This window comes from Calliphora vicina, chromosome 5 (assembly GCF_958450345.1).
Source record: "Calliphora vicina chromosome 5, idCalVici1.1, whole genome shotgun sequence".
In the NCBI taxonomy this organism is placed as follows: Eukaryota; Metazoa; Arthropoda; class Insecta; order Diptera; family Calliphoridae; genus Calliphora; species Calliphora vicina.
The window spans coordinates 79,416,272-79,442,378 of NC_088784.1; the positions used below are offsets into that span (position 1 = coordinate 79,416,272).

The following is a 26,107-nucleotide window of genomic DNA, read 5'->3' on the forward strand; positions in this document are numbered from 1 at the left end:
ATTTTCGGAAGTGGGCCTTATATGGGGGCTATGACCAATTATGGACCGATCACCATGAAATTAGGTCGTGTGATTTATGTGTATACGTGTGTTTATGTGTATATTAAAGTTAACCATGTTGAATTTTGTGTGTTTACAAACATTTTTAACATTTGGTGACATGAATTTTGTGTATATAAAACTTATTTGGAGCGGAATTTGTGGAGATACATATATAAATTAAACATTTATGACCGATAAAGTCCAATTTCGGGAGGACATTTGTATGGGGGCTAGGTGAAATAATGGACCGATTTCAGCCAGTTTCAATAGGCTTGGTCCTTGAGCCGAAAAAATAATATGTATCAAATTTCATCGACATATCTTCAAAATTGCGACCTTTACTCTGCGCACAAAGTTTAATCGACTCAGAAAGTGATTCTAAGTCGATCGGTATACTTTAAGGTGGGTGTTAGACTAATATTTTTGGGCGTTACAAACATCTGCACAAACGCATAATACCCTCCCCACTATGGTGGTGTAGGGTATAATAAATAAACCTAAATAACTCTTGACCTAAAAGCGATAACCTACGTTTATGTATGTTTTTTGTAGATCTTCTCTGGGACAATTTATCGATAGGCTTTTCAAACGAATAAAAAATGTAGATGATATCTTACACACACCTTGTTTTATTTAAATTTAAAGGTGGAAGCACTTAAAATTGGATTATCATCCGTTTAGAAATTACAGATTTAATTCAATCAATTTCTTATATTTCTTATAATCAAAATAACACATTAATTATCGTTTAAATCATATATAAATCATTGATAGTACTCTCCACATTGGGCTGTTTGCAACCCTGTATTTCAATTTGAAATATGGCCAACTGTATAAATTGCCAAATGTGTTGACAAATCTTAGGATATTCCATATCCAAAGCCACGCTATAATGGAAAATCGAACTTAAGGCCTCTAATAAATCTACACACTTAAACACATGACCACAGATTTTAAACTCGGCATAATTTATCTGCTGGCTGCAATGGACAAAACGTATTTGTAATTCGGCACATTCTATGTCAGCGTTTAAATCATCCAGGCTCTATATAAAGGAAAATATAATTATCGTACTATTAAATAAATTTTGAAAAAAAAAAATACTTACAGCATATTCTTTGATAAATCTTTTTTGTGTATCATATTTGGAAGCCTTTTCATTGAATTCATTACGTCTGGCATTATAGGGGAAAATATAGGGGAGAATTACCAAAGCTAAACTGGCGCGATATTCTAGAAATTATAAAAATTGAAAACTAATTAATTATATGTTTAAAAAATAATATTTAAACAAGTTAAACCTACTTTCATCGTTTGAGCTGTCGATGTTTTCCAAAATTCTGGGTATATGCTCTACTTTCTGCAGTTTACGACCCATCTCTATGACTTTCTCATGGAGCGATAACCAATTGCTGATATTAACTACCGTGGGATGCAAAATGTTAACATCAATTTCCATTAAATCAACACCCCGATTGGATTTCAATATCGAATACTTTTGCATATAGTATTGTGGTGGCATTTTATCTTTTAACAATTCATTTCTTCTCTCTTGATGACACTGCGACCATTTCTGCTGTAAAGTGTCCCAGTCCAGTATTGAGTTTAGGCAAAAGTCTTTACTTTCCACCAATTTTTCAGTGACATAAATTTTGTCATTTGTTTTTTCACTGCCCTCATCCTCATCCGATTGTAGTTTACGTTTGACATTGCTGTGCTGTCGTCGTTGCACGATACCCGAGCTACCCAGAAAACTACGTTTGTTATTGTAGGCATTCCAGAGTTTACCACGGGCCGCATGATTGGGCTGTGAGGGTATAAAATAGGCCGAAGCTATTTCATTGGGAAAGGCTTGTACCAGATTATCGGTGAGAGTAAAGAAATCCTGACGTTTGAGTCTGTAAGGGATTAAATACATATGTTAAATATGAAAATAATAATATTTGGGGGAATTTGTTTACACTCTTTCCGGTTGAAAATTTAAACATTCATCTATTACGGCTTTAGCAATTGTGGTACGATGTTTATTTTCCAAAGGCCTACCATCATCTGACATTTTCACTATGGGCAATAGGGATGGTATATTACGAATATCATTCGCATCTGGCAAATGATTGACGATTATCTGTACGGCCGTATTATTGTGCTCGTTAGTGTTAAAGTTCTTCGCTGAACTGTAAATATTTGATTGTGTATAGAAATCGGCTGGCGAGCAGGAGTTTTCAAGGTGTTCTAATTTGGTTTCTGCAGCTGAAATTAAATTAAACATGATTTATATAAGGATTTTTAAATTAAAATAAAGTTACAGTTAATATATCGTATATTTTAAGCTCCATATAGGAGATTTGTAGAGTCTGTCCCAATATTCGGTTTCGGATAAGACAAATATCGGTATAATCCGAACTTTCATAAAGAAAAAACAAGTAAGAGAGCTATATTCGGCTGTGCCGAATCTTATATACCCTTCACCAAATTATACTTCAAAATAAAAATTTTAAATATTTTTAGGTAAACAAATTTTTTTTTTTTCAAAGTTGTTTTTTTAAAACTTTGGACAAAAAAATTTTCGAATTATTTACTTTTTAAAATTTAAAATTATTTTTTTTAAAAATTTAAATTTTTTTTTTTGTTTTTAATAATTAGCGAAAAAAACTTTTAGTGAAAAAAAAAATCGGGTTAAAAAATATTTTTTCCGATTTTGACCCATTGTAGGTCCAACTTACTATGGTCATATATACGTCGTTGCAAAGGTCTTTGAAATATCTATCATTAGATATCCTATTGTCTATATTAATGACTTAGTAATCCAGATATAGGTAAAAAATCGAGGTTGTCCTGGTTTTTTTCATTTATTTCAGCCATTTGTGAACCGATTTTCTCGATTTTAAATAGCAACCGAGCCGGAAGAATTCCGGAGATATTGATGTATGAATCGTGTATGTAAGTTATTTGGGCGCTTCGGAAAGTTGATTTCAACAGACAGACGAACATGGCTTAATCGACTCCGCTATCTATAAGGTTCCAGAATATATATATACTTTATAGTGTCGGAAAATTATATCGTGGAAATTACAAACTTATATATACCCTATACGAAGGTGAAGGGTATAAAAGCATAAATTATGGAATTTTAATGGCGAAACAAGTCTTGAAGATAATTAATCAAGATAATAAATCAAAACTTAATTTAACTGTAAAATATCTATGAAAACTTTTTTTAATTTTTTTAAAAAAAATTTTTAAATTTATTAGTGAAGAAAATTTATGACAAAAAAATGTTTTTTTTTAAAAAAAATTCGGGTTAAAAAATATTTTTCCCGATTTTGACCCATTGTGGGTCCAAATTATTATATTAAATCTATCATTAGATATCCATATTGTCTATATTAATGACTTAGTAATCCGGATATAGATAAAAACAAGTAAGAAAGTATGGTCGGTCAAGCCCGACCATATAATACCCTACACTAAGTAAAAGAGCAAAAACATTTTTCTTTTAAAATTTCAATAATTTATATTTTTGAGTGATTTTCGGAAGTGGGCCTTATATGGGGGCTATGACCAATTGTGGACCGATCACCATGAAATTAGGTCGTGTGATTTATGTCTATATAAAAGTTTACTATGTTGAATTTTGTGAGTATACCAACATTTTTAAGCGATTTATGCACGTTAAAGTGATTTTCGGAAGCGGGTCTATATGGGAGCTATGACTAATTATGGACCGATCGTAACAAAATTTGCTGACATGAATTTTGTATATATAAAACTTACATATGTGGAGCGAATTTTGTGTAGATACATGTATAAATTAAACATTTATGACCGATAGTCCAAATTCGGGAGGACATTTGTATGGGGGCTAGGTGAAATAATGGACCGATTTCAGCCAGTTTCAATAGGCTTCGTCCTTGGGCCGAAAAAATTATATGTACCAAATTTTATCGAAATATCTTCAAAATTGCGAACTGTACTCTGCGCACAAGGTTTACAGGACAGCCAGCCAGCCAGACGGACGGACATCGGTTAAGTGATTCTAAGTCGATCGGTATACTTTAAGGTGGGTGTTAGGGCGTTACACACATCTGCACAAACGCATAATTCCCTCCCCACTATGGTGGTGTAGGGTATAAATAGGCCAAAAATCGAGGTTGTCCCGGTTTTTTTATATCTCAGCCATTTGCGGGCCGATTTTATTGATTTTAAATAGAAACCGAGCCGTGCGAATTCCCGATATATTGATGTATCAATCATGTTTGTAAGGCTATGGAAAGTTGATTTCAATATACAGAAGGACATGGCTATATCGACGATGTGGGGTCGCCAATGAAAAATGTAGAAATTACAAACGAAATGACAAGCTAAAATTATTATTGGGAAGAATGCATTAGGATTATATTATAATTACCTCTTTCCTTTAATTCAATATTGAATGTAGGCAGTTTATAATACTGTAGAATGGCATCTTTGAAATTATCCGCTGAAATTTCACACTCATTAATCGCTACATAGAAATTGTGGCTGTTGGCTATATTAAAAGAGGAGCAGGCTAAAAGAAAAATATTATAAAAATCATGTTTTCTTAATTATATAAAATTAAAAATGTATTACCTGCTGAGAAAAACTCTTGAAATAAGAATGGCTCAAAGATTTTAACAAACTTTTTACAGTCATTATAAACAGTTTGTAGTAAAATTCTAAAAAGGAGGGAGAATCAAAATCTGAAATTTAATTAGTTAGACAATTATGCAAAACAACTACTTACTCTGCTGGTATTCTAGTGGACCCAGAGGAGTTCATATTTTTATTTTCATCTATATTGTCTGGTGCTATCATGGAATTCTCATTGGCTCTATTTACACTCGAAGTTTCACGTGACATTTTATTTTGCTTAACATTTCTAGATCTCAAATTTGCATCTCTTTTAACGTCACTGTCCAAGTCTTTCACATCTCTGTTATTATATACAGCCTTTGCCGCTAAATATTTTGTATAAATTTTACCCTCCTTCCTTATTCTATACAGATCCAATCTTTCGCTTGGAAACAGCGACAATATGGCATTTTCCAAATCATAACTCACGTGTAAATCGATGGCTAAATCATTTTTCAAATAATAATTGACAATTAGATCAATTAAACAACTTCTTTCGGGATTTGAGAATGGCTGATTGTCACGATATATTTCGAAAAATGCAGGACCTTCGGGTTTGCTTTGCATAAGTATTTGTCGTAAATTTATTGAAGCTGTTCTGCTGTCATTTTGAAATTTATTTATTGCTTCTTCGGATGGCTCTTTTATGATGAATTCATTTGTTTCATCATATTCGTCGTATTTCAGGGGTTTTCCAATTCGCTGTCGCCACTGTTGGAACTTGTGTTCAAAACGTATTTGTATACCCAAGGAAAAGTCACAAAGCAGTGATTTGATGTGCGGCATCTTCATTATAGCCAGTATGTCCACATCAATTTCTTCCTCTAAAATAAATTAAAGTGAGTTCCACGTCATTTATGATTAAATATGTTTTGGGGCATGTGGCCGCCGTGGATAGGGCGTACATGGCATAACCTGTACATAACAATGCGTCCCTTATAAACATTAAATGTCACTATTGCATGATCAATTGATATATCTTGGGTAATTTGCAGAGATACGTCAATTGGTTACTTTATACATCCCAGGTAATCTAGAGTGAAGTCAATTATCACTTAAGCTTCACGAAGTAATCTAGAGTGTAGTCATTTACTTTAGACCAGCTATCTGACTGTCTGCAATCAAAAAGGGTCAGTGACCCCCTGCCTATCACATGCACATTTTAAAATAACTAGTCACGTAACTACTTATGTACTAGTTGTCACCCTAAGTGATAGCTAAAATCACTAAATCGTGACAGTCACCAAAATCTGCTGGGATGTTTGTGGTAAATAAATACGTTTTTTTTTGAGGCCACACAAACAAACTGAGGCAAGTAAATATTCGAATGAATAAATAAGCGGCAAATACACAAACTTACAACAACTACATCAGACTAAAGAAAAAATACTTACCAATTAAATGCGGCAAAATATTTTCCAATTTCCATGAGGCCAACAATTGTTTTAAAACACAAATTTTGTTTTCATTCATTTTAACAACAAAAAATAATAAAACTTCTTCCGGCTAATAATATTTAGCATTTATTTGTTACAAACAATTAAATTTCACTAAAACCCTCATAGAACTAATCAGTTTTTTCGAAACAACCACACGAAAGAAAAATATGTATCTGACAAACATCTGTGTACAAATTTCTTTTGCACTGAATATATAAATATGTTTGAGAGAACTATATAATGTTGTTTTTGTGTATTAGTTTTTGTTGCTCTTAAATTGAATTGTTGAACTGAAGGTTAGTTTCTCTTTAACTGTTAATGAACAGTGTGTGTTTAGGTAAAAATGGAGGAGAAAACATTTTGCAGATGTTTTGAAAAACTGTGAACAAAAAGGTTCAAATGAATTAATTCTTAATGCCATTTTCGAAATCAAATTAAATGTCATCTCTTAACCAAATTAAATGTCATCTCGTTAATGAATTCAAGCTCAGATTACATTAACTAATTCGAAGCTAGCAAAATTTGAGAAATCAAATTAATTTGTTATACTCTTCACCATAGGGTAACATAGAGACGAGACGTAATTGTCAAAAACCTAACTCTTGCAACAACAAAATACATGCTAGTCAATGTATTTTGTTGTTGTATCAGACATCTGATTTTTTGTATCTTTGTTTGACCAATCAGAGTGTCTCGTCTCTATGTATAATTCTCACCTTCGTGAGAAGGGTATAGTACATAAGCTTGTCATTACGTTTGTAATTTCAACAATATAATTTTTCGACCCTATAAAGTATATACATATATTCTGGATCCTTATAGATAGCTGAGTCGATTAAGCCATGTCTGTCTGTTGAAATCAACTTTCCGAAGTCCCCAAATAACTTACATACACGATTCATACATCAATATCTCCGGAATTATTCCGGATATCTAATGATAGATATTTCAAAGACCTTTGCAACGACGTATATAAGCCATAGTAAGTTGGACCTACAATTTGTCAAAATCGGGAAAAATATTTTTTAACCTGAATTTTTTTTTCACCAAAAGTTTTTTTTCGCTAAATATTAAAAAAAATTAAATTAAAAAAAAAAACAATTCGAACATTTTTTTTTTCCAAAAATGAAAAAAACTATGGGAAAAAAAATAAATTTTATTTTCCTCAAAATATTTGAAATTTTTATTTTGAAGTATAATTTGGTGAAGGGTATATAAGATTCGGCACAGCCGATAACATAAGTGCTCGTTTAAATGATTATCTGGCCAGATCCATTGTTCCGAATCGCTTCAGTCGTCTATAACCCTCAAATGGCAACAACTCCCTGGCAAGGGGATAGTTTAAACTGAAGAGTTTGATCTCCTCGCTTATTATGGGTACATTGAGATCCCTATGGATATTACTATTGCGAATGTACCATGGTCATTCGCTGAATGACGAATAGCCATATTGTCCAGTACAATTGAACTGACTTTAATTTTTATACCCTTTTCACCTTCGTGAGAAGGGTGTTTATAAGTTTGTCATTCCGTTTGTAATTTCCACAATATCATTTTCCGACCCTATAAAGTATATATATTCTGGAATCTTATAGATATCGATTAAGCCATGTCCATCTGTCTGTTGAAATCAACTTTCCGAAGCCCCAAATAACTTACATACATATACATCTATACATCAATATCTCCGGAATTCTTCCGGCTTGGTTGCTATTTAAAATCGGTCTACAAATGGCTGAGATATAAGGAAAAAACCGATTCTGGATTACTAAGTCATTAATATTGACAATCAGCCCAATTATGAATAAAAAATCCGCGGTAGATTTTTCCCTTCTCCCATTTTTCCCACAATTGGGCTGAATATTAATATCTAATGATAGATATTTCAAAGACCTTTGCAACGACGTATATAAGACCATATTAAGTTGGACCTACAATTGGTCAAAATCGGCAAAAATATTTTTTAACTCGATTTTTTTTTCACCAAAAGTTTAAAACAAGAATTTTTAAAATTCAAAAAATTTAAAAAAAAAAAATTTTTTCCAAAAAATTAAAAAACTGCAAAAAAAATAATTTTTGTTTACCTAAAAATATTTAAAATTTTTATTTTGAAGTATAATTTGGTGAAGAGTATATAAGATTCGGCACAGCCGAATACGGTGGATACATGTTAAACGGCGATCAAGATGAATACCGATATATCACACGAGGCTCTGTTCTGGAATTTTGATATTTTTATCTGTATGGAAGGAAGGACAACTTTCTCGAGTAAAATTGAATTTGATTATTAAGAATTAACTTTTTCAAATCATTGATATTGACTCAATAAAAGGTGGAATGAATTCCATTAGAAATGAATTCCCACCATCAAAAAAGATGCGGGGAATATTGATTTTGTTATACCGTTTGTAACACATCGAAATATTCATCGCAGACCCACAAATACATATTCTTGGTCCTTATAAAATTTTAAGACGATATAGATGTGTCCGTCCGTCTGACTATTGAAAGGAGCTAGCTAGATGAAATTTTTCACAAATAATCATTGTTGGTAAGGTTTGTTTGTATTGAAAATGGGCAATAATTTCACATAGCCCCCATACAAATGTCCCCCGGAATACTGAGTGAACTGTCATAAATATATTCATTATGCAGAAATCCTGATAAAATTGTGCACAAATTAGTACTAAGTACTCTGAAATTATACTGTAAAGTATGGTGAAAATCGGGCAACATTTGTCCCTAGTCCCCATACAAGGTCCCCCTCAGAAAATGACTAGAACATTCATAATTGTCTTATACTAATTAATATCGTGAAGAAATTGAACACCAACGAGTTTTATATGAATTTAACCATAACCACGATATAACCCCTAAATCAGAAAAATATTTTATTATCACATATTGATGTTGGGTATGCATGATTCAGCACAGCCGAATATAACACTCTTACTTGTATAATCCTGAATTATTAGTTTAATGAATTAGTATGCATAAATTGAATTATTACTTACCTTTTGCAAATGCTTGAATTTTATATAATTAATATGATCTTCAAAATAATAGAAAAATATATGTATGTATATAAATTTAATGTTGAACAACAATGTTTAATAATAATCTTATTAAAATCTAGGACAATTTTTCTCACGATTTAAATTACAATGTCTATTACGTAATCTCGACAACAATGGTACCGACGTCGTTGACATATTGTTCCCACCAGCATCTTTATTCAAAAATGAATGTGGATATTTCATGACTGCCTGTTGGGTTATCCCTCGTAAAACTCGTATTGGTATTTGTTTTGAAATGCTACGCAGCTCATCTATAATTAAATTAGCTATAACATTTAAACCTTTTCCCAATTGCTGTTTATTCTCCAGTAAATTGGTAACTTCGTAGGGTACTTTATGCCAGGGTATACTAAAGTTTTTAAATGGTCTTTCGAAATCTTTCGATTCATGTTGTTTTTTCGAAAATATTTTTCTCACTACCGCCATCGAATCAAGCGATGAGGTTTCACTGACATTTCTGAAAGTAGAGAAATTGAAATGATTACAAAATGCAGCAGACTGAATTATTAAGTTGTAACAACTGAAATAAATTTGTAAAGATAGGAAAAAAATTTATACATTGTTACGTTTTTACCTTTTAAAAATGGTGGTTTATTTCTTTTAAATATACCGCATACTTTTGATTGCAAATAAAAGCTGTTTAGTAGTTTAAAATTGTGACATCTCTTTATTTATTGAAATTTACACAACAACTGCAACTACTGCCACTGTTTATTAGAGTGACAATCAGTTGTATGGAAAAAAATGTTTGTTAAAATTTTGAAGAGTGCCGGGTGGAATATTGTGACACTAGGCCTAAATGTTAAGTGCTGAAAATTTGAGCCAAATCGGGCAACGATTTCTGGACGCGCATCGAGGTCAAAGTTCAGATATATGCAAAATTTTACTGTTAATATGGAATAAATAGGTGAAACTCGCTAACTTTCTGCATTGTTTTCTAGAAATATGTAGATTTATTTATACTAATGAATATTACATTAAAAAAAAATTTGGAAATTAACCCTGTATCTCCTTTGGTTCAAAATGACCCAAAAACTGTATTATCGCCAAAATTAAAGAAAAATGCAAATTTTTCAGTATTTGAAAAAATTTTGCTACTAAATAAATACTTTTGCAATTGAATGCAAAAGAATCGAAATATGTACGTAATTATCGTTGTAATGAGATATAAATGACAAAATTTGATTCAAAAATTTTAAAGTTATTACAAATTCGCCAGACCATTAACGTGTTTCAGGCCACTTGAACAAAAAATTTAGAAACAAAATTAAGATATTTCGAGAAAAATTAAAATAAAAGCTCATTTTTACTTAAAATATGTCCATATTTACTTGTATATGAGTTTTGTCTTCGTAGGATACCGTTAACCTATTCGCAGGTATGTCCAAAAAAAATATTTTTTTTTAACGGCTGTTTCAAAACTCAATTTTCAAATTTTTAAAAATTTTGTTAAACAAATTTCAGATTTTTTCGATCATCACATTGGAGTTTATTGATATCAAAATAGGGAATAAAAATATGAAAAAATTATGTCAATACCTCTTACAGTTTTTCCGTACCTGCGATTTAAATTTTGCGTTTTTCAAGAAAAACTAATTTTTTGTCCATATTTAGGCGAATGAGTCCAATTTCCTTACTGTTATGAATTTTAAGTAAAACCTATTCATAATATTATAGTCCTTGTAATTTTAAATATGTTCTGAAAGTTTTACTAAAATCGGAAAACGATAACCTTTGAATCGTGTAGGTCAAAGTCAAATTTTTCAATATTTGGAATTTCTAATGAAAAGATAGCGAAATGTTATATATTTTTGGGCCGATTTTCATGAAACTTGAGGAAAATATATATTGGGGTCTAGCATTTACAACAACAGTGCAAAAATGAATTTTAACCTTTAAGAGGACTTGGGGTCAAAATGGTTGTGTTTTTCGTGATTTTAAAAGTTGAGGGTAATTTGGACCCCAAGTGCTGCTAAGGGTTAATTTCCATTGTTGTGCTGTTATTTTAAATTCTGGACTTTATGTTATATTTTCCTTAAGTTAAATTAAAATCGGCCCAAAAATATATAACATTTCGCTATCTTTTCATTAGAAATTCCAAATATTGAAAAATTTTACCTTTGACCTTCACGATTTAAGGGTTAACGTTTTTCGATTTTAACCTTTAACTTATGAGGTGGTGGTAAATTTTACACCCTCTCTTCATTTTTTTAAAGTTTTATCAAAAAGGCTTGCGAAATAAAGTGCCTGCATTTTTGTGTCAAATAACATTTTGCTTTCTTTTTTTAATTTTTTTAAATTAAAATTATTGTATCTTATTGTTAAAAAGCAAATATTAACGAAAAATGTTTTTTAAAGTAAAATTTTTTGCAAAAATTATAAGGTGTAAAATTTACACCACATCTGTAACTATGTCAAAAATTTTCACGTCATAAGTTAAAGGTTAGTAAAACTTTCAGACCATATTTAAAATTACCAGGATTATAATACTATGTATAAGCTTTACTTAAAATTTATAACAGTAAGGAAATTGGACTCATTCGCCTAAATATGGACAAAAAATTAGTTTTTCTTGAAAAACGCAAAATTTAAATCGCAGGTACGGAAAAACTGTAAGACGTATTGACATAATTTTTTCATATTTTTATTCCCTATTTTGATATCAATAAACTCCAATGTGATGATCGAAAAAATCTGAAATTTGTTTAACAAAATTTTTAAAAATTTGAAAATTGAGTTTTGAAACAGCCGTTAAAAAAAAATATTTTTTTTGGCCATACCTGCGAATAGGTTAACGGTATCCTACGAAGACAAAAACTCATATACAAGTAAATATGGACATATTTTAAGTAAAAATCAGCTTTTCTTTTAATTTTTCTCGAAATATCTTAATTTTGTTTCTAAATTTTTTGTTCAAGTGGCCTGAAACACGTTAATGGTCTGGCGAATTTGTAATAACTTTAAAATTTTTGAATCAAATTTTGTCATTTATATCTCATTACAACGATAATTACGTACATATTTCGATTCTTTTGCATTCAATTGCAAAAGTATTTATTTAGTAGCAAAATTTTTTCAAAAACTGAAAAATTTGCATTTTTCTCTAATTTTGGCGATAATACAGTTTTTGGGTCATTTTGAACCAAAGGAGATACAGGGTTAATTTCCAAAACTTTTTTTTAATGTAATATTCATTAGTATAAATAAATCTACATATTTCTAGAAAACAATGCAGAAAGTTAGCTAGTTTCACCTATTTATTCCATATGAACAGTAAAATTTTGCATATATCTGAACTTTGACCTCGATGCGCGTCCAGAAATCGTTGCCAGATTTGACTCAAATTTTCAGCACTTAACATTTAGGCCTAGTGTCACAATATTCCACCCGGCACTCTTTGAAATCTAAGAAAAAAAAATCGGCTGTCACTCTACTGTTTATACAAAGTGCCATTTGCTTTCGAGTAGCATCATCATTGTTCTCAAAGGACAAAACTAGAATAATCGAAGTCTGGAGCTTTCAACATTAATGTTAGCAGCATAAACATTTAGCGTTGCCATACTTACAAACAATGCTAGTAACATGATGTTATCAACATTGTTGATAAGTAGAAGTGTCTTCTGATGGAAATGTTTATAAACATGATGAATGTTGCACCTTAAAATTCCAATTGATAGAGTCCGACCGAACGTTCGGGTACGGGTTCGGTGTACGGTAAAAAGTCGAACTTTGGCCGAATGTCCAAAGTTCGCCTTTCGGTCAAAATTTTGCCGAACACCGAACTTTTTATTTAATTTATTTTAAATCGCCAACAAATAGAACTATGATTAATGTGAGTACAAATACGAAAAAATACAACTATGTCAAAAAAATACGTATTTAACATTTTCTTGAAAGCGGCAATAGGTGTATAAAAAAGTTTATGAAAATTGTGAATTTATTAAAAAACATTTCTATTACATGGCTAGTAAATATTTAATAATACTAAAAGCGGTGGCGAATTAACCAACATTAAAACACTTGATGATTCCATGGTGTCAAAAAATATAGACAAATCTATAATGGATTAAACGATTAAATTTTGGAAATCCAGAAGCAATTTGTAAATATAAAAAGAAGTCTGAACATTTTTTTCGGAATTATTTAATGCCTGAAACTTACAAAAAATTAAACAGAAGGTGCACGATGAAATGCAAAAGGCGGAATGGGTTACTTTTACAACAGACATTTGGCAAAACCAATCAAAAATATGCTCTTTACTTAGCTTTACTGCTCATTTTATTTTTGGCACAAAAAGATTAAAATAAATTTTAGGTGCATCAGTTTTAGAAGAGGATCATACAGGTTAGTTATCCTCTTGTCAAAGAATTTCATTCCGATTGAAGTGAAATTGAAATCATACCTGACCTTTTTTTCAAAACTTTTTATAATAATTGTTCTTTTCACAGGAAATATTGGAAGCTGTAATTGAAATATGCCATGAAAATTGGAGACTGTCCATCGTTTGGTTGTATGACACATACAATTCGTCTTATTGTACAAGAAAGCTTAACGCCTTATCAAGAAATAAAAACTAAATGCAGATCAATAGTTGGACATTTTAAAAGGTCAGAGCAAGCATACCAAAAATTAAAAAAAAATACACGAAAAATGCTCCTTGCATTGCATCAACTTGTGCAGGATGTTGATATAATTCGTCACCGATTTCCTTAGTAATTCCCATATACCAAATGCTATTATCGAAGCTTGATGAAAATGAGACGGAAATTGAATTAAGAAAATCTTTAAAAGATACATTAAAGAGGAGATTTAAATGTTTAGAGTTTTTGAGTGTTGTAACATTACTCGATCCACGTTTTAAGTCTAAATACCTTTCTACACAACAGCTGGAAAAATCCACACAGGATATAATAAATTTTTTAAATGATAATTCAATTCATTTTGAAATATCTACCGTGATGGAAAAAGTATCAGAGGCGGAATCAAAAAGGCGCCAAATAAAGCAGAAAAGAGGTTCATCTTTATGGGAAAAGCATGATTCTGCTTCATGCAGAAAGAAACTTTATTCTGATAGACGAAGTAACCTTAAAGGCATTAATGCAGAAAAGTTACTATTTTGCCATTATAAGATAAAAACAATGCATTTTGAGTACTAGAGTACAAACTACATATACTTAATCTGGGTTTTAGAGTTCTTCCTAAGTGAACTATAAAACCCGATCTTTATATTTTTCTCAAAAAAAATGAATTTGTGAATTTCTTTTCTAAATAACTAAAAAGTACAAATTTTTTCTTTATTTTTTAATACTACTACATATATTTTTCTTAAATGTTATGAATTCGTTATTTTTTGTTTTTATCAATAAATTCCAAAAATGTATTTCTGATTTAATATTTAATAACAAAAAGTTCGGGTTCGCCGAACTTTGAAACCCGAACTAAGTACGAGTTCGGCCGAACTTTAAAATTGGCCGAAGTTCGAGTTTTTTTTTTCAAATAATTTTTGAAGGGCGGAGTTTTAAAGTGGCATATTTTTGAATCTAATTGAGATATTGACTTGAAATTTTTTTTGTAAGACCAAAAATTAACTTATCTTAACCAAAAAAACTAGTTCCGAATAAATGTAGATTAAATTGCACCTAATATTTGCAATCCTATTAAAATTTTGATACATGTTTTACAATCTCAATTAATATATAATAAAATTTTTATATATTAACAAAACTCCATGAGATTTTCAACATTTTTTAAATTTATCATTCTAAATAACAAAGTGTAAAAAAACTTGTCAAAGGGAATCCCGAAATTCCTAAAAATTGAAGCAAAAAACCCAAAAATAATAAATAAAAACCCAATTTTAACAAACTCAAATACTGCTTGGCTACGCTCACATCAAATTTTATCCCGATCGGACCAGCCGTTTTGAAAAATTATGATTCTGACTTAGAGCTAGTTTCTGGGATAGAGATAATCTACATTCTTCGCTTAAACCTAAATTAAACTAAAAATTGTGTTTCTCACTTATTCTTTATATGCTATATAATCTAGGTTTAACTGAGCATCATTGGTGAGTTAAACCTAAGTATAAAATGCCAAAGCACAAACAGATGGAAAATAAAATAAACAATTCAGCACAGCAGCTCTTTGTTTTTATTTGCTTTATTAACATCAATATAATTTTTAATATACATTTTATATACTTTTATGTCGCTTTTTCTTTTAGAAAGTTAAAATTTACAAAAAAAGTTATGTAACGCGGTTGCTTTTTCTTATAAAATGTATAGTATTGCCATATTTATATGAAAAAATTTGAAGAATAAACATGTGATTTGACTGAAAAGTATGGCAATGCTAACAAAATTAATCCACTAGTGAGAAACACAATCATTGGTTAAATTCCGGCAAAATATGTTTCAGGATTAATATAACAGCGTGTTAAGCTGAGTTTAACTGACAAGTAAGAAACTAGCTCTTAGTGTGATATACAATACATATGTATGTACATTTAACAAGTAAGATTATACTTCAAAATACAAATTTTAAATACAATTTTTTTTTCAAAGTTGTTTTTTAAATTTTTTGGAAAAAGCATTTTTTTCGAATTGTTATGTTAAAATTTTTGTTTTTAATTTTTTTTTAAATTTAAATTTTAAAAAAAATTTTTAGTTTTTTAAATTTTTTTGGTGAAAAAACAATTCGGGTTAAAAAATATTTTTTGTGGGCCAATTTTGCTGATTTTAAGTAGGAAAATTCTTGAAAGCATGTCTGACAGAATTATTGAAGATTTGGATCCCGAAGATATCTTGGGTCTTCAAAAAATTGATTTCAACAGACGGACATGCCTTAATCGACTCCGCTATCTATAAGGATCCAGAATATATACTTTATAGGGTCGGAAAATTATATTGTGGAAATTACAAACGGAATGACAAACTTATATATCCTTCTCACAAAGGTAAAGGGTATAAAAACACACTGAGTCGATTAAACGATGTCCGTCCGTCTGTCCTTGTAAACCTTGTGCGCAAAGTACAGGTCACGATTTTGAAGATATTTCAATAAAATTTGGTACATATAACTTTTTCGGCCCAAAGGACCAAGCCTTGAAATCGGGTCGTTATTTCATCTAGTCCCCATACAAATGTCCTCCCGAAATTGGACTTTATCGGTCATAAATGTTTAATTTATATAAGTATCTACACAAATTTCGTTCCAAAAAAGTTTTATATATACGAAATTCATGTCACCAAATTTTGTTACGATCGGTCCATAATTAGTCATAGCTCCCATATAGACCCGCTTCCGAAAATCACTTTAACGTGCATAAATCTCTTAAACTTTTTGGTATACACATAAAATTCAACATAAATAACTTTCATATAGACATAAATCACACGACCTAATTTCATGGTGATCGGTCCAAAACTGATCATAACTCCCGAAAATCAGTCACGAATATAAATTATTGATATTTTAAAAGAAAAATGTTTTTGGAAAAACATTTTCTTATTATATGGTCCGGCTTGACCGACCATACTTTCTTACTTGTTTTTAATTAACAACAAATTTTATATAATATAAAGTACACTATAAATTGTATTTAACAGTTTGTTTATTTGTATTTAAGGGCTCATTTCATTCAAGGCTGGCTAAACCTTTCTAATATAGAAAAGTTTAAATATTATTTGAAAATTAATTATATATGTTTTAAAGCTCATTCTCTTGAAGGCTGGCTAAACCTTTCACTATTTTTAGTGCGTGAAAACCTATGATTCTTGAACATTTTCGTCATTTGTCACCTTGACTTTAGAATTGCTGCGGCTGTTTTCCTTAAAATATTTCTTTTTTTGTCTCTGAAAAGCAGCTCTTAATGTTTTATCAGGAGAATCACTGAATGTTGATATAACATCTAATTATTGGAAAAAAAAAAGTTCATAACATTAATGGTTTTTTCGAAAAGGATTCTTTTTGAAAAAATGTTGTACCTATAATAGCTGTAAGTACATTGCTATAGTCCCGTAGTCCTTTTTTCCCAAAAGTTCCGTCAACATTAAAGTCCATTATAATAGTTTTACCAAATATTTGATTCAAATTACGTTCGACGTTGCCACGCATAAGATTTTTTATTTGTTGAATCTGCAAAAAAAGTTAAATTAATTATGTAATTAGAAATTCTGTTGGCTGAAAACGAAAATACTTACATATGGCTCTGATTGCAATGCTAAAAGACCGTCAAATTCTTTAAGTTTTTCTTCGGTGTTTATAGGAAAAATAGATATAATGTTTTCTACGTTTACGTTTTGGGAAACAACGCGATCCAGCAAAACTTTGTGCTCATCCAAAATCTCCAGAACTGTGTCAAGTCTTTTTGAAACTTCCTGACAGCAAGCACACTTTGGAATAGCTGAAAAACAAACACATTTAAAAAATGGTGTAATTTGTAATATTAAATAAATGCAATATTTAGTATTTACCCATTTGGGACATAGTTTTTTGGGGAGGATTGACTTGTTCGCTCCACATTATTCTGGAAGGCAGGTTTGTAAAATGAGAATTATTAGTATTAGGGATTATTGTATTGAAGAATTTGCAATGTTCGCTTGAAATTTTTGTGGAAGACAGGAGTGTTAAATGGTTATTATTATGAAATCAGAGTGAATGGAACGTCTCTTATTGAAAATTTCTCTTTTTTGTCTAATGCCAGATTAGTTTTAAAAATACCTAGCTCATAAGAATTTATGGGTTCTTGGTAAAAACTTTCTAAAACCAAACAATTTAAATTTCATCTTCTTTTGTTTTAATTTTAAATTTTTATTGCAATAATTGATTTCACGGAACAAATATTATTGGGTTATTTCCAAGATATAAAGCAATCAATTACAAAATATCTATATTTTAAGTTTCGTCATACGCTTTCCTTTTCGAACATGTCTTTTCAAAAACTGCAGTTTTTTTTTCAAAGTCGTATGCAGAAAAATAAGGGGTCATATGTTTCTGCACAAGATTCTCGAGAAAATATTTAAGAAAATCATTAGCTTGATTTATATTTTGATCCACAGCAAGGAACTGGTGAAATTCAGTCACTTTCAAGTGATGATGGAAACTCCTTTGGAATGTATCTTTTTAATTTCACCAGATCAGAAGATATGTTTGAAATATTTTTTTTTTTGTCTTTTCTTCTAACTTATAATGAATTATTCGATTGAGCATTGTTTTCGTGACTCCCAGGTCGATAAGGTGCAGTTTGTGATGCCATACCAAATCCTTCTCGTTTTTGAACATTTGGAAATGCTGGTCGGGATACTTCCTCTAATTAAAATCCTCGTCGAAAATCAAAGAGCCAGTATCGCTACTATTCACTTCTTTCGCAACTTGAGTGCACGGTTTAGTGTTCCCCAAGTATATTCCCACAGCAAAGTTTTATTTTATCCTGTACGTTTACGATTCTGCAAAGAATTTGTCACAATTGTTGAATAGTCGAATTCCGTCAATGTTTACATCCAATACGACCTCATCGTAGTTTTCAAAATGTGTTCAATAGCTTCCAGGGCAGACGTTTTTAACTACAACCTGCATTCTTTTGCCCAACAAAGTTTCATTAGAGAGGGGTAGGTTCCCCATTTTCCTTTAATATCAATAACAGCTTCTCCAAACATTTTCTAGAAGGAGCTGTTTCGATGTAACACTTATTCAGTTTATTCCGCAACGTCAATTTCGGAACAGCAAAATCTTCCAAGTGATGCACTACTTTCCTGCACACATTGCAAACTTCTATTTTTATTAAATTTTTAAATTTATTTATATAAAATAATTTTAATCACCTTTTAATAATAATTTCACACAAAACACAAATTTATTTCACAGAGCACGTGTCGTTTTGACAATTAAAACAAGTAAGAAAGTATAGTCGTAAAACCCAACCAGAAAAATTACAAAACCCTTTTTCTTTTAAAATTTCAATAATTTAATTTCGTGAATGATTTGACCTTTTTTGATTCCCGGGAATCGGGAATTTTTTTTCTACATTCCCGGGTACCCGCCAATTCCCGAAATATATAATGATACTGTAAATTAGGAATATTATAGCCAAATTTCATATAAAATCTTAGTGTTTTAATTATTAAATATAAGAGCTTCGAATTAATTAATAAAATTTGAGTTTAATTCACTAATATCTTAATCCGTAATTAAAGAATATCAGCCTTTCATTCCATAAATCTATTTCTAATATTGAATTTTTTAGATTCATTCCAAAGCCTTTGTTTAAACTGAATTATTTTTAAAGTTAATTAATAACAGAATTTATTCAAACTTTGAATGATTAAATTTTTGTTAAATTGAATCATTTACAAAATTAATTGAAAAAATTGTCTTAAGCCTTTCATTTAATAAATTTTTGAAGCTATTTTCTTATGGATTTGAAGAAAAAATTTGATGAAATTAGAATGATTCAATAAGAAATAAATTCTATAAATAATGAATTCTCTTTTTAAATTTTTATACGAAGAACCCCAAATAAATGATAATAATAATAAGCGGTCTATTATTGCCATGATATAATCAAAAAACTGAAAAAACTTTTAACTGTTTTTTGGTGTAAAAAATAGAGTTCTAACTTATTTTCTATGTATTTTCGTCAGTTTTTAATTCCCGGGATTCCCGACTAAAAATCCCGGGAATCGGGAAATGAAAAATTTAAAAATTCCCGGAAAATTTGTACCGGGAATTCCTGGGATAAAAACCCTACATGTGATGCACACACCATTACTCAATATTCATTCATGATCTTAACGACAAAATTCTTGACAGATCAAACATGGAACTCACTAATTTATCTGAAGTTAAATCGTGTATATTTTTATTGAAAAATAATAAAGCCCCAGGGTTATATGTGATAATTATCATTATCCTTATAAATATGCCCGATGACTTTTTTTAAATTTTAAGTAAACTTATCAATTCTTGTTTATTACAAGGCGAATACAAGTAAATGAAATCAAAAGTAATCACATAACGTTCTCACTTAGGAGAGGAAGTAGTCTAATTTACACTGGCTAATACACCATCAATCGAAATAATGCCATAACTGCAAAGTTATTCTGTATAAGACAGTCTTAAAAACAATTTGAACATACGGAATCCAATACCAGTATAGGTAGCAATCCAAAATTCTTAGAACTACGACGGGAGCTCCATGGTACATAAGAAATGAGAACATCCACAGAGACATAGATCTACATTTGGTCATGGATGAATTTAGAAAAACTCGTGAAGCTTATCATAAAGAGTTGTTATTGCATTTATTTGCTATCAAAAGTATCCGTTTTATTACAGGAAATAAACCACCGTTTTTAAAAGGTAAAAAAGTAACAATATTCTAGGTGAGTTTGAATCACACTAAAGGATAATATCAAGTATCTATGAATTATTTTAGATACAAAGGAATTATTTAAACAACACATTAAATATATATCGCACACCCAGTTCAAAAGTAGCACTACTCAAAATTAATTTGTATGGTTATATGAACCCGAAAAATGAATTTTACGCTTAAACTATGCACAATACACTTGTTTATCTATACAAAAGATATCAGTGTATTCTGTTGTTGTTAAATGTGGCTAAAAAAAAAAACTAATGTCTTTCATTATGTTCCAATTAATATATGTTTATTTTCGATTTCTGAAAAATTAAAATTTTGAACTGCGTGTGCGATATTGAAAAAAAGCGATAAAATGCGGTCGTGACCTTTAGCCCTTTATGCCCTATGGATGCCAAGTTTGGTTTCATAAAAATCTGAAAATAATACACAACCTACGCCTTAATTGGAAATATATCGTTACGAAAAACGATAACCAGAGATTGAGAAAATGGGGGTTACACTTACATATAATAAAATAAGATCAAAACTATTGTAATAATACGTAGTATGTTGGACTAAAGCCTTAAATACTTATTCATAATCAAATTTTAAATTTATCTAAGATTTATAAAACTTTTTTTTATATGAAAACATTGTTTTATAAACCTTTTATAAATATACAAATTTATTATGAATATGGGGGTCATGGGGATTAAAAATTTATAAAAATAAACAGGCAAATATAAATAAATGAATATACATACTCTGGTTCAAGTTTAATATAGTCGGCCTCCATCGATATATTATTATCGCTCACAATAGTCTCATTATCTTCGTTCTCAAAATGTGATACATCAGATATTACAGGCGTTTCAGTATGGAATACCTCTTCCATTATCTGACTATCAACAGAATACTGATCAGACAATTCACTATCTTCTTTATCTAAAGCGCTATAGTCCATGTTACTAACACTCTCATTATAATTAATGACTTCTTGTTTCATAGCAGCCTTAGCACTTAAATATCTCATATAGAGTCCGCCACGTTTAGTGGTCCTATAATAGCTCAACTTTTCAGTGTGAAACATTTTCAAAATGGCTCGTTCCAAGGCATAACTGATCTGAACATTGAACTCAATATTATTTTCCAAATAGTAATTGACAATGTCTGAAATTAATAGGTTGCGTTCGGCATTTGAGAAACGTTTGCGAAATCGATAGTTTTTAATAAGACTAATGCCACGTGGTGAATGCGACAAAATAGTTCGCAAATCCACTGGGGGTGTTTGTAGAGGTTTTTTAAATGTATTTGACATGCCAGGAGTTATATGTTCCGATGGTAAATCAAATTCTGTTTTGCTGAGTGGATCTTCTGCAGCAGCACCACTACACGCAGCATTCTCAACATCACGATTATGTTCGTTATTTGTTTGCGCAGTAGAATTCACATTGTAAATGATTAAATCAGTTTGTATTTCTTTATCTTGTTGGACATTCTTAACCAAATCGGTTTTAAAGTTATGTACTGTAGATGTTACACATGATAATCTATCTTCGATTGTTGCTGTTTGAAAGGGGTTTCCGATATCTTTGCGCCATTGTTCTAAATTATATTCGAAACGTATTTGTATACCCAGGGGAAAATTATGAAGTAACAGTCTTATATGCGGCAGTTTCATCATTTGAAAAATCTCTGTATCAATTTTTTCCGCTAAAATTATAGAAAAATGGAATATGTTAATTAATATGAAACAAAAAGTAACAGTGATTTTTAGCATGTGATTTTAAAGCAAATATCTGTTTTTCGTTATCATAATATTAATAGGCAAGTCGATTTCTTTAGACCCCTTTTACGCTCACATTATACATTCAATTTGGACAAGAAATATACCATTTTAAAGGGATTTATTCACAGAAGTGCAGAATATATATTTTATTGAAATCGGTTCAGTATTTTAGGAGCTATAAGCATGTAAAGTTGTTACTAACACATATGCAAAAAACGTGTACATGTAATCTTCAAGCTAAAAAGTAAACAAAGCAATTATGTTTGTCCAATTTGTTGTTGTAAATAAAGAAGAGAAACAGTTAAAGAATATTGATTTTGCTCTGTTTAAGTGAGAGTTGTTATAGAAAACAATGAAGAAGAAGATTTTAATAATTGAAACAAATACATATTTTGAAGGTGTTTTTTGTAAGTAAATTGTTATTTTATAATATCTGCAGAACTATAATTGTGACGGTGTTTAAACTTTATACGAATCAATTTCTTATCACTGCATGAAGTCTAACCAAAAATGGGACGGATCGGAACAGGTGGCGAGTCACCTCCCATACAAAGTAAATAGTTATTTTTAAATATTTTGTGAACTATAATTCAAAAATGTTTCAAACTTTGTCTAAATGGCTCTTTTATCAATAGTATTACTGAAAATTTCCGGGATTGAAATAGTGGGCGTCTGGAGAACTATTACAATTATAAAAGTGTTTAAACTTTTTACGAATTAATTTCTTATTACTGTGCGGAGATAGCTGAATATAGGGGAAATTAGATTAGGGGCGGAGCACCTCCCATACAAAGTAAATATTAATTTGGAATGTCAGGGGAACCGAAATGGGAGGGTTGGAAAAGGAGGTGAGTCACCTCCCATACGAAGTAAGAATTACAAGATTCTTCAAACTTTGTCCACATAGCAGAGATTGTCTGAAAATTGTCGGGATTGCATTAGTAGTGTGACACCTCAATTGAATTGAATTTTTTTTTGAAAATTGTTGGCGAGTTGGAGGAGGGGTTATGAGAAAAGTGAGGGGGGGAGTTAATGGCAACTTTTTTAAAATGGTATTTGTGGAAAGTGCAATGAGAATATGGATTGAAATTTTTTTTGAAAATGTTTGGTGAGTTGCTGGGGGAGGGGTTATGAGAAAAGAGTTATTGGCAATTTTTTTAAAATGCTTATTTTAGTAACAGAGATCTCTCCACAAAGTTTTATGATGCTAGATCCCTTGGAAATACTTTTGCCGCAATTTTGGCTATTGGACACATAGTGCATTGTATATAGTTAGGTTGTATCAGAAATCCATTTATATTTTTTAAATTTTACTAGGATAGGGGTAGCGAAGTGCACCGGGATATGCTAGTATTCATTAACAGAGGAAAAACTGTTTTGGCTCCACAACAATACAAGTACGTATATTTCTATGATAAATACAAATTGATTAGGTTTTGTACTAAAATATAGTAAATTCGATCGTTTTTAAGTATTAAAATTTAACAAAAATATATTTATTTTCAAAATCCTCAAGGAAAAAATAATATTTTTTAATAATTTCAATTTATTGCAATTTACTAACCATAAATGTAGGCACTGTTTAGGGTTAATAACTACAGCAACAATGTGGCAACTTATCAAACAGGCAAATATGTGTGTTTGTATATGAGTGTAAAATGTGTATATTTACTAAATAATAGTGTAAATTATATGTAAGTATGTATACATGACACTAACAACAAAATGCGAATATACAAAATAAAATACACAAAATTTATATAAACTTACCTAGTAAATGCGATAAAATACATTCCAATTTCCACTTTGATAATAAATTCTTTAATTCCGTAGCAATTCCATTTTGTGTTGTCATGTTGCTTGCTATTGCAATGCATGCAACACACGTCTGGTGTACAAAATTTTGTGTAAAACAAAACTACAAATAAATATAGAACAAAACGTATAATAAGGAAGTATTCACACACTTTTTTTGTTAACAGCCATACACACTGTATGTTTGTTTATACATTAATAATAATTAATACATTTAATAATACTCACTATTGTTTATATTACTTTTTACATAAATTCTGTAATGTTCAAACGTAATGTGTCTTTTGAAATACAAAGTACGAATGTGAAGTTGTAGTTATCCGGCAATAATTTTACGTTGTTTAATGTTATTGTCTCTCTTATCAGCTGGTATTCTCTTAAATTGCGTAAATTGTTTTTGTTTTTCTTTGTGTAGAGTTGCCGGAGCTCTTAGTCGATTTTGCTGATGGTAGTAGTAGTTTTTTGTTTGTCAGCGAAGACTGAAGAAAATTGTTCACAGGACTTTCAACAGAACCAACTCCGAATACCGGAATCTTTCTGCTCAGTTAGGCCTACTCAAAATTTTTATTAAGGAGTAGGTGAAGATAAGCCAGGCGAATATATTTAATAGGTTAGGTCATAGAGAACATAGAGCAGAAACTCGAAAAAAACTCAAACAAAAAAATTACTCAAAAAAGTTACACATACGAGTGTTGTTTTTGTTTTCACATAGTTTTTTTTACTAATACATTCTCACCACTTAGGTTTTTGACAACTGAGTTAGGTCTTTGACAGGAGAGTTTCCGCTCTATGTGTTTTCTCTATGGGTTAGGTTTCCAAGCAGCCGCGAAGTGAAGAAAAAAGAAGAGCAGCTCACGCAGTGATGCCAAGTGTTGGGAATTTTCCCTTTTTGTAGGGATCTTTTCCCAAAATTTCGCATGTAGGGAAAGATACTTTTGCCGAATTGTAAGGATTTTTTTGCAATGTCAATTTAAAACTACAGTAGCCCAATAAAGTCTACATACAGGAATTCAAATTAAATTTCTTTCGTTGAAAGCTGTATTTGTAAGTTAAAAGTAGTGAAATATATTTGTTAAAAAAATAAATTCACACTAAAAAAAATTAAAACAACATCACTTAAGCTACATTTCCTATCACTTCCAAAATTTCACCGTCATTAAATTTTTTGATTCTGAGTCAAATAAAGAACATTTTTTTTTGTTTTTTTTGGCTTTAATGTTCAAAATCTTATGAAACTTAATAGTCCCGCCCACCCAAAAGTAGGCGTGACCGAGAATAAATTTTTCGTTATTTTACACTGCAGCCACACGATCAAGTTTTTCTTGATTGTCTTTTACATATACTGTTTGTCAAAATTTATAAAAATTGAAAGCGGTGACGTAGGCAGCACGCAACTTGAAAACAATTTTAGTACAAATTGGACATAAAAATGTAATCAGCTGTTTTCTTGAATGAAAAATTGAACACCAACTTGAATGTGAAATTGAATGCAAGTTCGTTTCAATTCTTAAAAGTGTGAGTGTATTAGTAAAAAAGTGTGAGTGTATTAAAACTTGAAAGGCAAAACTTGATCGTGTAACCCCCAAGTAATACATTCTCACCACTTAGGTTTTTGACAACTGAGTTAGGTCTTTGACAGAAGATATTATAATCTTTATATATCAGAGCTTCAAATTTATGAATTAATTAAATTTGAGCTTAATTCACTAAAATCTTAATTCGTAATTAAAAAAATGTCAGCATTTAATTTCGAAAATGGAATTAAGAATTAATTCTTTCGAGTCTTTATTTAATGTCTTATTATTGAAACTGTTGCTTACTATATTTTCTTATTTGCATACCTACATAAGTATTTATATATTAATTTCCGCAATTTCCTTTAAAACACTATAATCGTGAATAAGAAAATTCACAAAATTAAAAAGACAAA

The 26,107-nt window shown here is 30.4% G+C and overlaps 1 protein-coding gene across 1 annotated transcript; it reads right to left on the reverse strand.

Annotated features, from left to right (window-relative positions):
- Positions 1 to 733: 733 nt before the first annotated feature.
- On the reverse strand, positions 734 to 24,512 carry LOC135961410 (uncharacterized). Its single transcript, XM_065512909.1, has 18 exons — positions 24,406 to 24,512; positions 24,133 to 24,280; positions 21,338 to 22,286; positions 17,686 to 17,738; positions 17,413 to 17,615; positions 17,197 to 17,347; positions 16,980 to 17,120; positions 13,855 to 13,993; positions 9,298 to 9,668; positions 9,149 to 9,186; positions 9,088 to 9,097; positions 4,808 to 5,519; positions 4,654 to 4,739; positions 4,451 to 4,591; positions 2,004 to 2,292; positions 1,348 to 1,940; positions 1,151 to 1,275; positions 734 to 1,087 (listed from the first exon to the last, which is right to left on the reverse strand). Exons 2-18 carry the CDS (start codon positions 24,215 to 24,217, stop codon positions 791 to 793), a joined length of 4,383 nt encoding a protein of 1,460 aa, XP_065368981.1. The 5' UTR covers positions 24,218 to 24,280; positions 24,406 to 24,512; the 3' UTR covers positions 734 to 790.
- Positions 24,513 to 26,107: the final 1,595 nt, after the last annotated feature.